A 13,585-nucleotide genomic window follows, 5' to 3' on the forward strand; every position below is an offset into this window, starting at 1 on the left:
GAACTGCACCAATCAAGTGCAAATGAGTGATCCCTCCAGATTGCATGGATTTGGGGGGGAGCCCAAATGAGCATTTAACAACGTTTCGCTCGTAAAGGTATGTGTCAAGACAGCTGCTGAGACATTGAAGCGTAACAAAATCTTTTTTATTACTTAAAATCTACCTTTTCAGATTTGTCTTCAATTAAGCTTAATTTGCATGCTTAATGTTGCTTGAAATTTAGGGCTGAGATGTCTGTTCTGCTTAACTGCGTATATTTGGCAGCCTTTCTTTTTTCAGGCTTCAAAGTACAATTTGTACTGAATTGTAGGCCTGGTGTGTTTGTCTTGGTTTACTTGATCTTAAAAGTTTTGGTGTCTTTTCTTATATTTATACATGAAACGCTTAGATTTGTGTTTTCAGAGAACTTTAGATTTCTGTTTCTGGAAGTGCATTTGTTGTTGTGCCTGCATTGTTCTCCTGAATAAGATGAAACGCAGTGATGCAAAACGTATTTAAAAATCCACAAATTAATGCGAATAGGCAGTGGCGTGCATATAGGGTGACAACATCACATCCTAAATTGCCTTGATTGTCAACAGCATCATTAGACTCTCATTAGTTTATGCCACAAAATTGATGAGACCTAATATCACTGTCACCACTCATTGGTTGGGGCCTCGTCACAGAAGCAGGCAGAAGAAAAAATTAAATCCGGCCAACTGTCACATACCGGGGCTCTCCCAGTCTCATATTCCTGGGCTGAAGTTGGGCACAGTTTCTCTCTGATTTATGTAGATGTCACAAATATAGTACATTATTCTGTCTAGGTTCTGTAACTAGTAGTTTTGTTTTCTTTTTGTTTCTTCCTTTCACTTCTCCCTTGTATTGTTATAAATTAAATGATTTACACAGAGTACTTGACTATGAACCAAGATGGACTACTGTTTCCCGAGAACTTATTGTGACCCGTGTGTAAAGAAAAACAAGTAGTATTTCGATGTTATACTGCAAAAAAATGGTTTTATTTTAATAATAATCTAGTATTCAATTCATTTGAACATATTCTTAGCATATAGCATGCTTTCTATTATTTTTTTTTTGTGTCTTTTCATTATTGTGCCTGGTGCAAAACTCAAAACAGTTGTAACGGACCATCTAGTACCTGGAAGTGTTTAAGAAAAAAAGTAATCCAATGCTAAATGGTTGTAATATTTTATTTAAACAAAACATGAAACAACCAATAATATTTTAATATAACCACAATAATCATAAAAAAAGGAACAAAACATTCAATTATGCAACCTTTTGAGTAAACATCAACACACAACAAACGTGATACTTTATTAACGGCTCCAAAAATAATTGGGGACTTAAGTTATGCATGGTCACTACACCATTTATTAATTCACACTTAAATGCACTTAAAACACAGTTCATTGATCATAAATATATCATATTAATGAGACATATGGTTCACCTTGTGCCTACACAGAAAAGCAATAGTCAATGATTTTCAATCCCAGAAGGACATTAAGGCACAAAATAGAAACCTTGCTTGTATAGTTCAGTCATGCTTTTATACTGTAGTTCCAAAATTGTATGCAACAGCTACATTAAAATCCATTCTCAGCTAAATAAGAAAAATTAAGCCAATGTGCATGCTCCATAAGACATATAAAATAAAGGTTAATATGAGAACAGGAAAGAGCACAACATTTGGTCTGGGAGCACTACCACCTGCCTCTTTTTCTATGGTAAAGTGCATCATATTTATGTATTGGGCGGAACATCATTGCAAGTTTACGTCTGAAAAAAATGACATCTGGACAATAATATCACCAAAGATAAAATCCTTTGGATTACACAAATCAATTATTGCCGGTTAGAAGTAACAGTCCTGCCAAGTCCTCATTTAAATGATCAAAATGAGTAAAACTGAGGCGGTAGCATACTTAAATTATCCTTCTGCTCATTTACACATCAAATCTGCAGTGCAAGAAGTTCAAGACTAAATCACTTGGGAGTATTGTATTTGAATTTAAATTCAGCAGGTAAGCATACCATTGTTCAAATGGGATACTGTATCCGCACCATAAAACGATAATAAAGACTGTATTTTATTCGGAATGTGGCTTTATATGGTCATGCCAAGAAGAAACCATGGTCCTGGGTTGTGTGATATTGAATGATTGTCTGTGCATATATGTCACGTTCTGGGCATGACAAAACAGGCACTAGGGTGACAACTGTAAAGAAGCAAAGTAAAAAAAAAAAAGAACAAGCAGAAATAAAAACATGACAGTATATTGGGGAAGACATTTTGAAAGGCTTAGCTAAATGCGAAGAATAAGCATAAGGCATATTGTCAAATTTGTGTTTATACAAAAGAATATGATACATAACATTCAGTATAAATGAACAATGAGAATAAAGAACAACAACAACAAAAAAAATCTATTTGTTCACATACTCCCTACGTCATTTCCAACCTTTGTCAGTTTTCCCCATTAACAAATCATCAAAATGATACAAAATTGTCATATAAAAACGTTGCACTTTGTGGTTATAATTTACCATAATTTCTGCGTCTGCTGCTGTCTGTCAGCTTCACTACAAGTAAGGCACCAATTCAGTTTTTGTGGTTTGACAGCGCAAACAAAACAAAGTGATGACGCATGACAGTTGTTATTATTGTCGCAAGAGTTTGTTCACGCATGAACATAACACCAATATCACACTCCAAATGAAGATTGTCATTTGTCAATTAAGGCAAGCGTTGCCCTGGAAATCACTTCCCCTTTGTACAAATAATATTACATTTATACTTACATAATTCTAATAGATATTCAAACATTGCCAGGCAGTCAATATGAATCTGCAGCTAGTCTTTGAGGAAGAAGGAACCGATAGCAACACTGGACAGATGGGAAATTCTGGTCGTGGTGGCTCTTCTTCATCTTATTGGTCTTCTCTCATTAGTATTGTTCTTCGTTGATAGTTGTGTGTTGCTGCTGCTTGATCAATTTTCTATGCATGAGTGTGAACGGAAATGCTGGAAAGGTCATTCCTGATGATCTCGTTAACTGCGGAAACAAAAAAAGGGACCAGGTCATTTTGATAAAAATCACAGCAAGGCACCTGAGTGAATATGATACAGTACAACGTGGTATTATGTAAGAAGTCACACAACTATTATAAATCAATTCTTACGTTACACGCCATCCTTCAGTGTACGCCAACTCAACCAAAGAACAAATTGTGTCTCATTTGGAATGGTTAAATTCCTATTTTATGCCTGACCAAACCAGATTACCAGATCAGGCATCAAATGCCATTAAATGAAACAACGATGCCACTCTTCATTTAAGGGACCATATTTGCATGGTAGTAGCTGGTAATTCCCATTACATGTCATCAAATTTGGATGGTAATAATTAGAGTCAGGAATATTGTAATTTTATGGGAATAAATCATTATTGAGTGTAAAAAAAAAAGTCATAATTCAAGAATAAAGTTGTAATCGTGCATTAATGTATACATGTGTTTAAATGAGCCGATCTTGTCAAGTTAACAATTAGTGTGTGTCATGTCTATGTCTCCCTCCTCCAGCACTGATTTAAATGCTCAGGATCGTTATTGGGCTTCTGCAAAGCTTGTTGGAGGAGAGAGACATCTAAATCAGGTTGGATAGGGGCTCTCGAGTACTGGACTTGGGCATCCCTTATCAATGTCTATGTCAAACTAATTATTGACATATAACATTATTATTGCGATATCACAGAACAAATAACAAAATGACATCTTATTAAAATGTACGCAACACGACTCAACAAGCTTGCTGTACATGCACGATGCCTTACATCACTCTGGCAAAAACAACATCAAATAGCGGTATTCGGAAATACCATTAACCTGGAATCCAAACAATCTATTGTCCTTGAAAAGTCATATCGGCCCCATACACACATCTCTTTACACAAGTCATCCTTGTGTCTTTCCTGTGCCTGCGCCTTTCCCACAGTCGGGCAGGCGCAGATCAGCCTGCTGCTTTTATCTGCTTTGTATTCTTTGGCAAAACAGAGGGAAGTGACCGAGAAGGTGGCGAGGACCTCGAGGCCTACAGCTCAATGCAAACAAGAAGCTCCTCACTTATAAAGCCGATTGCGATAAAGCTTACTGATGTAGACGGAGACAGACGGCCACGAACAGTGAGGAGTCAAGAGTCAGACAGGAAGTCCACCCACCTTAAGGCAGTGTGTTATTACAAGATACTATTTGGTGACCCGCTGATTTAGTCAAAGGCGTCCTCTGAAAAATACATGAAGAAAGGCGACTAAAGACGAGGTGAGACACTCACTGGACAACTCCAGAGGCACAAGCGCAGAATTTAGTGAGATCAATAAATCAGGCAGATTTGATAATACAGCTTTGAAAGATATTATAAGTGGGTTTGATACATACACTGAATTACTAGTTTGCCTGAAATTGACTGAGAAGTGTTTATAATATTTTGTCCTCATCACGGATAAAATGAAAAATGCCACACGCACACGCACGCACACACACGCACACACACACTCATCGTATGGGACTCACCTCCCGTCACAGGAGGAACTCCCATTGGAAAAATACAACCTGTGCCAACACTGCAGGCTGTTTTGAACTCTATTTGGTTCAACAGGCATTTACACGCTTAAAGTTATTTTTAGCTCTGCCACTGCAGGACTTGAAGAAAGTGCGCTCACATTTAACAATGAAACAATCTAACTTTTATTTCATATCACTTCTCATCTCTGGAGCCAAGGTGGGCAATAGCTCCTCGTAGTTCTGAAAAGTGAAGGAAAAATCCGAACGATTGGTAGTTAAGAAAAGAAAAAAAAAAATCACCGAAGCCTTTTAATTGAATATTGCTTCTGAAAAAAAAAAAGAAGTCACATCTTTTCTTCATTCAAACAATTCTGAAACTGCAGTGATGCATCTTCCTTTTACTGCGGCCGTTATCAACTCATACTTTCCACTGGCATAGTTGATCATGTTCCATTCTGAGAAAACGGGTGCTAAAGTGCCACAAAATGTCTAAGTTTCCCATTTTGTTGTTGTTTTACGTACACAGTGTCAGAGTGAGGACCGCAGAAGCAGGATGTGGTCAGACGTCACCCCAAACGACAACACAGAAGAAACTATCTTTAGCGCTTTCATGTGGTAGATTGCTATTAAAAAAAATAGAAGTGGCTCCCTCATACACGCATACATCTTGCAAAAGGCTTTCAAAATGTTTTGGTTTTTTTTTTGTCATCAGAAAAAAAAAACACAAATCTAAAGTCAGCTATGTGTCACAGCAGACATATGAGATTTCATTTTGGAATCAATCTCACCTTCTCTGAAGTGACAAGATAACCTCAAATATGCAGCATTAAGGAACGCGGTCAGACATGCTCAGGAACATTTTGTTCAACGTGGAGTCTGGCTGCAAAATGTCATTCCACTTCATAAGCAGCATTGACAGGTGGGCTGCTTTAAAATGAGGGCTATTTTACACACGAACACATGACAAGTTTTAACAAATGAATCATGTCATCTCAGTGGACAGCTGGACAAACATATTTGGTTGGGTTCTTTTTTCTTACTTAGTTCAGTAGCTCAGTCTAATCATGGAAAGCTGCAACTGAGAGGACGCACGCTCATGAATAAACAAAAACAGTGGAAAAATGAACTGCATTATTCCCCCGGTGAAAAAGAAAGAAAAACATGTCGCATTAGACTGACTCCAACATTAGTGACATTGTTCATTAGTAGTGCTTCTGCAATCAGTGGAGTATAAGGCCAACCTGACGTGACCTACAGTATATTGACACTGCTTGGGCAGCTGAGAGAGCTATTTAATTATATGAAGCACAAAAATATAACTAAACTCAACAGTCAGGTGCAGTCTGTTGAATGATTGAATGGGTACATGAACCTGACACATATTCAAATACATTTAAAACACTTCAACTTCAGACCAGTAATATTACCAAAATGTAGAGGAAAGCATGCTGAACAAAAATAGCCGTCACTAAAAGAAGAAAATAAGTACACAAGGCGGTGTAGGAGGGACCTTGTTGCTTCAGGTTCTAATAAGATAATATAATTAAGAAGGGTCAATGAGTTAGAACATGGACAAGACACTACCACTTGACGATTGCTCTTGCTCATTACGGTAGCAGTCACTTTATTTGGTGCCTTTGCCCAAGGAAACACAACAGGAAAATGTGAAGAAGGTGTCAAGACTGATGCACTGACATAATTCATCCATTTTATCATCATTTTAATTGAACATTGATGTATTAGCTGCGGTTTTAATACATCATATGCTTATTGACCAAGCACAGACGCATTTCCTCTTTTTTTTTTTTTTTTTAACCGTACCAAGATAGCAGCCAGAGGGTGGGGGGACTGACTGCCAAAAAAGGGTCAAGTGCCGAGCTCTGTTTATTGACTAAGTTGCTACTTCTATATCCTAGATCAGCCGAGATTCAAACACAGAACCTCTCTGTGAGGCTCAAGTGTGAGCTGGGTTTATCTTCAATAATTTAGCCTAAAATGGAGTATTGCTTGGCCATTGCTTCTTTCAGAACGATGACAACGTGATCCTTTTATTTTTGTCCAAAGTTAATGGGAGGTGGACTCAAGGCAGGAATCCGAAACTGGAATCAGGCAAGTACATTTTAAATTCAAACTACAACCGATTTAATATGTTAGAGCATAAATAATGCAACTTGGAGCATTATGCCATAATGGGTTGATCGTGAAGCTTACGTTTTACAGCATCTTTGTCAAGACCGTTAGTAAGGAGTGTTGTGCACTTGGGCTCAGTAACATCGGAGCTTCTTTAGAAATCAGTGGCTACCCTGCGGTCTGGAGGCCCCATAGCCTCTCGGAGTTTGCAGCAGGTGAAACCTGATCTTCAGCTAAATCAGTTGTGACTGGCAATGAGCTGGCCGAGAGTGACGCCACCTTCCATCAGCTTCTGAGCCGACTTTAGAAAGCGGGACCTCTGACCTAAAGGCTGTAACAGAGGTTTCCTGCCAGGGACTTCTGTTCTCACATTTAGTCCCAGGATACGAAAAGGAGAGCAGGACACCTTCCTGAACTTTAATCACTTTCACTACCCGAATAAAGTTTCAGCTGTTGGGGTCGCAGACCTGCATGCTGTATAGCGAAGGGTGATGTTTCCTATGCTTTCTCAACACTAGTGTATTAGCGGCCTTGTGAGAAAGAGGAGGTAGCTTCCTTCTATTGTGGCATCCACCTCTCGCTGCATGTGAGGAAGTGTGCATGTGTCATAGAATCTGGCTAATACAGTATAAACACGACTCACACGAGTCAAAAGAGACTGGTAAGACCAAGTTAAACCTCATTTGAACTTCATGTGGAATTGATTTGGTGGGGAAGCCAAACTCAAGGTCCAACTTGCTCGAGAGAGACAATTGAATTTCCTGCTACATATTACTTTTGTTTCCCCACTATATCAAATCTTCTCTTGGCCTCAGCAGAAACACTTAATGGACAATTTGCTGCCTCCCACACACACACACGCACACAAATCGCTGGGCGTAGATCTTCTGAAAACGTCACTTATCCTATGCCGATAACAACCGCATGAAAAACGAAAAGGGTTCAAAGGTCAGAAAAATGAAGAACAAAGTAAAAACCTTTAAAGATGGAAAAAAATGATCTCCGACAAACTGTAAGTCCATATAAAAATATTTTTTAACGGGACAAAGTCTTTCATGAATGTACTTCATCATAAGAGAAAGCCTCATAAATCAATCTTTGGGCCTAATGATGCGATGATATATCGAGAGAGGGATTCATTTCTAAAGCCACACTAAGTGTTTAGTCCTGGACTTTATGTAATGGAAACACTCAATTTATTACCAGTACAGACTACAAAGAATGGAGGTATGAAAAAAAAAACACCTTATTCTCAGGTCATGTGACACTTTGGGGACAAACACGGTCAGACTACGATAGGTGAAGAAACATTCCGCCAAACAGCTATAAATAAATAAACATTTGTATGTCTCCGCACATACCAATAAAACACATGGCAGTCAAGCACATACTAAAGCAACAGAAAGATCTATGACTCCAAATTGTGGGACCAACTTTAGCCAATGAGAAACAAACTAATGACAAGCAAAAACATGGATGCTCGGTTGAATATTATTAATTTGGCCACGCAGAAACAGAGAAAAGCGTGTTCTAATTTGCTTTTAAAACATTTCCTGGAAACACAGAATTTTTTTAAGAGATGTGGGTGTCCTCACGAAGCCACTCAAACGCTGTAGTACATATGCCAGGCCTGAAGTGGCGCTGTAACAGGAAGTCACCCAAAACAGAGCATACGCCCGTGCGATGGAGTGGCAGGGATTGTGAAGCGGGCAGGAAATCAATCATTTGTTTGGACTGACATTGGTCTAGAACTGAAACCCAGATCACCGCCAAGGTAGTGAATGTCCCACACAATAATCCAATATTATTGTTTTCAATGTTGGTTGTGTTTGCGCATGGTCACGTGAGAACTGGGACTACCACGTTATTGTTTCAGGAAAGATGCATATCTGTCGTACACAAACAAACACGAGGGAAGCGTTTTGAGTTCCATCTGTTCTTGGACCCGGTTGTAAAAATCCCCAAACGACAAAGAGTCCAAACGATACAAAGGAAAAAAAAAAACTTTGCGGATACCCCAAGCGATATTCTGCGTTTTTTCTTTCTTTTCTTTTCCAAATTGCCCAGGAATGCGAATGTGAGTGCAAATGGGTGTTTGTCTAAATGTGCTCTGTGATTGACTGGTGACAAGTTCAGGGTGAAGCCAAGCTCAGTCAAATATAACCTTGGAAAATATGCACTTGAAAATTGCAAAAATAACTAAAAAAATTTTTATCCATGCTTAGCAATATCCCAAATTAGATTATCTAAAGAGCTTCTGATAAATTTCCACCTCTGGTGTGCTTGTTTTGGCTGCAGTGGTGCCTAACCTTTGTCTTTGATCATGCACTCAATTGATGCGCCTCTCCCTGTCTCACCTCCCTCTGTGTCTCATAGCATCACTTCCCTCTCTTCTTCCTCCTCCTCCTTCTCATTTCCTCCAAGTCCCAGGAGGCTGCGGGTGTGCCCGCGAGAGGGTGGTCCCCAGGGAGGATAGGGAAGACGTGTTTACTTGGCTGCTGATTTCCATGCTGACCATGAAATCACAGAGCAGTCAGTTTCAGGCTGCTAAGGCAAGGGACAACAGTAAACTGTTGTTACAAATGCCACAATAGAAATGTATAAATAATAAAATATAACCATATTAGCCCATAATATATGAGATCTGCTCGGGCTGACGCTACCTGTACATTAGAAGACTGAGAAGATGGGAAATTGTTATCTTACACCTGCTCACATTTAAAGACAAGTTTAGAAATTTGAGTTTTTGGTGCAAACTACGAGTCTCAGACTGAGATTTTTGCTGCATCACAATTCACAACACTAAAACAGGATTTCCCACAATGCAAGTTTTCCACATTTTGCTCCGTCACATTGTCGCCCGTGTTTCCCCTTAGTCCATGCCACTCTTGTGATTGTTTGCAGTTTCCTGTTTTCGGTTTTGTTAAGGCTCATTTATTGGTTGTTGGTTTTGATGTCACCGCAAAGGCCAAAAGACTTTGACAAACACATTTCATATTCTCATAAAGCCAAGAATATAAAAAAAAATATCTGAAATAGCTGAGTTTACACTAAACGGTAGAGATGGTGAGAGCATGCAGTGATTCCAATAAAACTCCAAAACTTTTTCCTTTCAGATTTTAGTCAGAGTCTATGAAAATCCTAAATTGGCGCATATAGCGTCCGCATGGCGCAAGGGTAATTTTCGAGTAATGGTCAATAATTGATTAGATGGTTTGAAATGAATGATTTTCTCCTTAAGGTTTCCATTTTAATTTCCCAGAAGCCCCAATATTAACTCAACTCTCACCTCAAGTTTATAGAGCACTATCACACTTTAAGACAACCGTTGCTGCATACAAATATCTGTACATGGAGTAAAAATTAATTGGACAATAACAAAGACGGTGAAAATTAAGATTTTTAAAAAAAATAAATTATAAAAAATTACAATGAATTAATAAATCAGTCAAGTTATAAATAGATAGAGACTAAAACAAATACAACAGACACCATTATACAGAAAAATGCCGTGTGTCATGTTGAGTCAAAAGCCAAAGAATAAATATGTGTCTTAAGATGAGTTTTAAAAATAGACGGCGATGGTGCTTGCCTAACATTTAATGGAATGCCATTCCAAAGGGAATGACAGGCAAAAGAAAAGACTCGATCCCCTCTGAGGCTCCATTTAGTTCTCTGTACCTTCATTCGCGTCTGGTCCGCAGGCCGGAGGCAGGTGCGTGGGGATGGAGTAGCTCAGAGAGTTAAGGTGGGGCAAGATCATTTGAAGATTTGAAAACAAATAGAAGTACCTTAGTGAAGTGTGGCCAAAATTGGAGTTATGTGCTCCCTCCTAAGAGCACCAGTTAGGAGGCAAGCAGCAGCATTTTGGACCAACTGGAAACGCTTGAGGGAGGACTGGCTCACTGTAAGCTTCATGGGATCGTCAAAGCTGTTTTTGGGTTGAAATTTCACAATTTTTGCTCTATTTCATCTCTTATGAGGTCATACGTCTTCAGCTTTTAAAGGATTACATTTTTGGATAACACCCTTAAATGCTGTTTCAATTTATTTTTTTTTAGTAGTCCTCCAACATTTCCTAAATGTTTGGGGTCAATATTTTTTTTCCTGAGATACTGGTTGCTATGGTCCTTAGAAACATGTATTTGCCAGAACTTAAAACATGTTTTTACCCAAAACTGTGAACCTGGCAACATTAAAATTTCTGTAACTTGCAACAAAATTTTTTATGTAAATATATACAGCAATTTAACATTATTTAGGGTTAATCTGGGGAACTTTAAATTGTGGCAGTTGTATGCTAACTCATATTTAACATGAATTTAATGTGATGGCTTAAAAATAGAGTAATAGTAAAAAAAAAGAAAATTGTGTCAATACTGCTTTGCTCTAAAAACTGTCAGCAGAATGTTATTAAAATGATGTTTTGAAAAATCAGCCCTCTCTGATCCCATCGTATGCTTCTAATTTAATAATCATTATTTCTGTACTTGTCACAGTGCGAGACATAGCTGGCCAATCTGAGATTGTAAAGACAGAAGACGTGACCAAATAATGTGTCAATCAGAATTTTCCATACTCTTCACGCCACACACATGCACACAGACTCACACGCGCAGCTCCGTCACGCTGATAGCGTTCTTGGGGAGATCACTAAACTCCAGTTAACAACAACAAATAAAAAGGAGGAATTGGACAGCCTTCAGAAAAATTTGGGCTAAATACAGTGCATTTACTGGTGATGTCCTATGTGTGGGGCTGCTATACTTTGCCTGGAAAACCACACAAAAGTCTGCATTCTCAACAGGTTTTCAGGTAAGTCTCTTCTATTTTTAATTGATTGTACATTCCAAATTCAAACCGGTAGCATTTCATGTATGGCAACTTTCCAATATGAATAAGCAGAGCTGGGCAGTCTGTCCTGGGTCCAACCGGATGTCCATTATTAGGGCGGGGGGGTGACAATTTTTAAAAAAGGGTTCAATTAATCAGGGCCAGAGGGGGATTTCAGTCCGGCAGGTGTCAGGGGCTGACAATTTTGATGAATAAGGCCGGAGGGTCAAGGCCAGAGGGCTTCCCTGATCCCGACTACATTCAAACAGCTACAGCTACATCTTGCTTTCAGCGTGAACGTTGCAGATTGCAACTTCAACTCTGAACAAAGCCTTATCCACATTTTATTGTTATTGTTCAACAGTATTATCTCAGTAGTTTTTACTGTCCTTCTAAAATATTATTTTTAGGGATTGAGTTGCACAGCATATAGATCACATTAATGCTGGAAAAAGTTTTGAAGTGGTTTTTCCTGAGCTCATATTGTTTTAAATCACAAAAACCTGGCATTTGAAAAAGGGTGTGTAAACTTGTTTTGTCCACTGTCCAGAGGGAAGCACATGACTGCAGGATTGAGGAATGGAAGGAGATGGATTCAAGGTTTTTGTAGGGCTCATTTTGAACAGGTTGATGATCAAATCACTCAACCATTTTAGAAATTTACTGTGACGGATTCAGAAGAAGAAAGGTATGCTCCTGTGGAGAATATGAGCGAACTGAAACAATCCTACTTCAGCCAGTTTCCCTCGTCTGAGTGAGAACTTGGCTGTGTGACGAAAAAGATTATGATTTGTGTATGCGTTTATGCATTTGATTGAGCTTCTTTAAATCACCTGTCGCATGTTAGTTGTGAGGTGGGATTTTGAAGTTGTTTTCTTTTATTTATACACGGTGTTCTCCCTTTCCAACAAGGTTAACCTCAGTGCACGCTTTATTGTTTACTATCCATCATAGACTGAAGGCTTCGACTGACTCCCTCCTGCAACTTGCTTTTTGTGTCTGTGTGTAACTAAAGTGTCCACTTTGGTTGTGACAAGTACAATATTTTTTCCTCCTTGCATAGGTTGTTTTTGGTTTTGTTTCTTCTGATTTGTATCAGAATGTATTCAAATGATTTTGGTAAAGCTACAACATTCTCTTCAACACACGGGCAGTCAAAAGTCAAAGAAAAGATTCTCATTATTACTCTGACGGTAGCTAAATCTTTCAAAGCTCCTGCTGGGCACACAAACATGGCTTCAATTTTTAAACAGCTCTTGGGATGTGGCTAGATGTGCTCAACAGTTGCCTGATTAATGCTCCGTGCACTGAACTTGAAAGCTGCCCTACGACCTTAAAGCCTAAATTGCAGAGGACCCAGAGTGGGGTGATTCCTTTGGGCACATTCTGAACTTTTTTAAGACTTTGAACCAACCACAAGACATAGCTCTACATTGAATCCTGACAAAATGTAATCCATCTGTCTGCTACATTTTTCACATTTTGTATCGAACTGAAAGGTCTGCTCATGCAGTAAACAAGGACATAATCCGCTTCTTTTTCCCCACTTTTTGAACCCCGCAGTTATAATGTGACACTGTTTTTTTTTTCTCAATAATTCTTTTATTGACGAGCTTTAACCTGCCAATCGACTGACTCACAGTGGACTGATGAAACTGTCCGAGTACTCTCCTTCATACTGAATATTCATCAGCCGTGTAGCAGGGAATATAGAGAGTATATATTATAAAGTACGTACAACGAAAATAAGCATCTTGAGTTGAGTTTGATGATCACAGGGAACGAGTGCCATAAATACAGCTATCTCTGTAGTGCAACCCCGTCTCTCTGTTGTTCATTTGGCGACCGACTCCCACCGACACGGTCAGCTGACAGCAGGACAGGAAGTCATGGCGCTCGATCCCCATATATAGAAGTTAGTGCATCCCCCTGTGTCACCCCAACATGTGACAAAATGTTATCTTAAGACTGCACTGCTGCGCGGTGAAGCTACTGTGCATTCGGCATTGTTTGGGTGGAAAAAAGTGTCTACCGATGTATATGGTAAATAAA

The 13,585-nt window shown here is 38.9% G+C and overlaps 1 protein-coding gene across 1 annotated transcript in view; it reads right to left on the reverse strand.

Moving 5' to 3' along the window:
* Positions 1 to 2,611: 2,611 nt before the first annotated feature.
* LOC148329577 (nuclear factor of activated T-cells, cytoplasmic 1-like) overlaps positions 2,612 to 13,585 on the reverse strand; it is a 59,682-nt gene continuing 48,708 nt past the window's right edge. The window contains exon 11 of the mRNA XM_088306940.1: positions 2,612 to 3,066. Within this exon, the coding sequence (XP_088163066.1) occupies positions 3,011 to 3,066 (56 nt within the window). The 3' untranslated portion in view covers positions 2,612 to 3,010. The remainder of the gene's footprint in view (positions 3,067 to 13,585) is intronic.

The sequence above is a fragment of the Idiotropiscis lumnitzeri genome, chromosome 10 (assembly GCF_059441095.1).
Source record: "Idiotropiscis lumnitzeri isolate Australia: NSW breed Sydney's pygmy pipehorse chromosome 10, RoL_Ilum_1.0, whole genome shotgun sequence".
NCBI lineage: Eukaryota > Metazoa > Chordata > Actinopteri > Syngnathiformes > Syngnathidae > Idiotropiscis > Idiotropiscis lumnitzeri.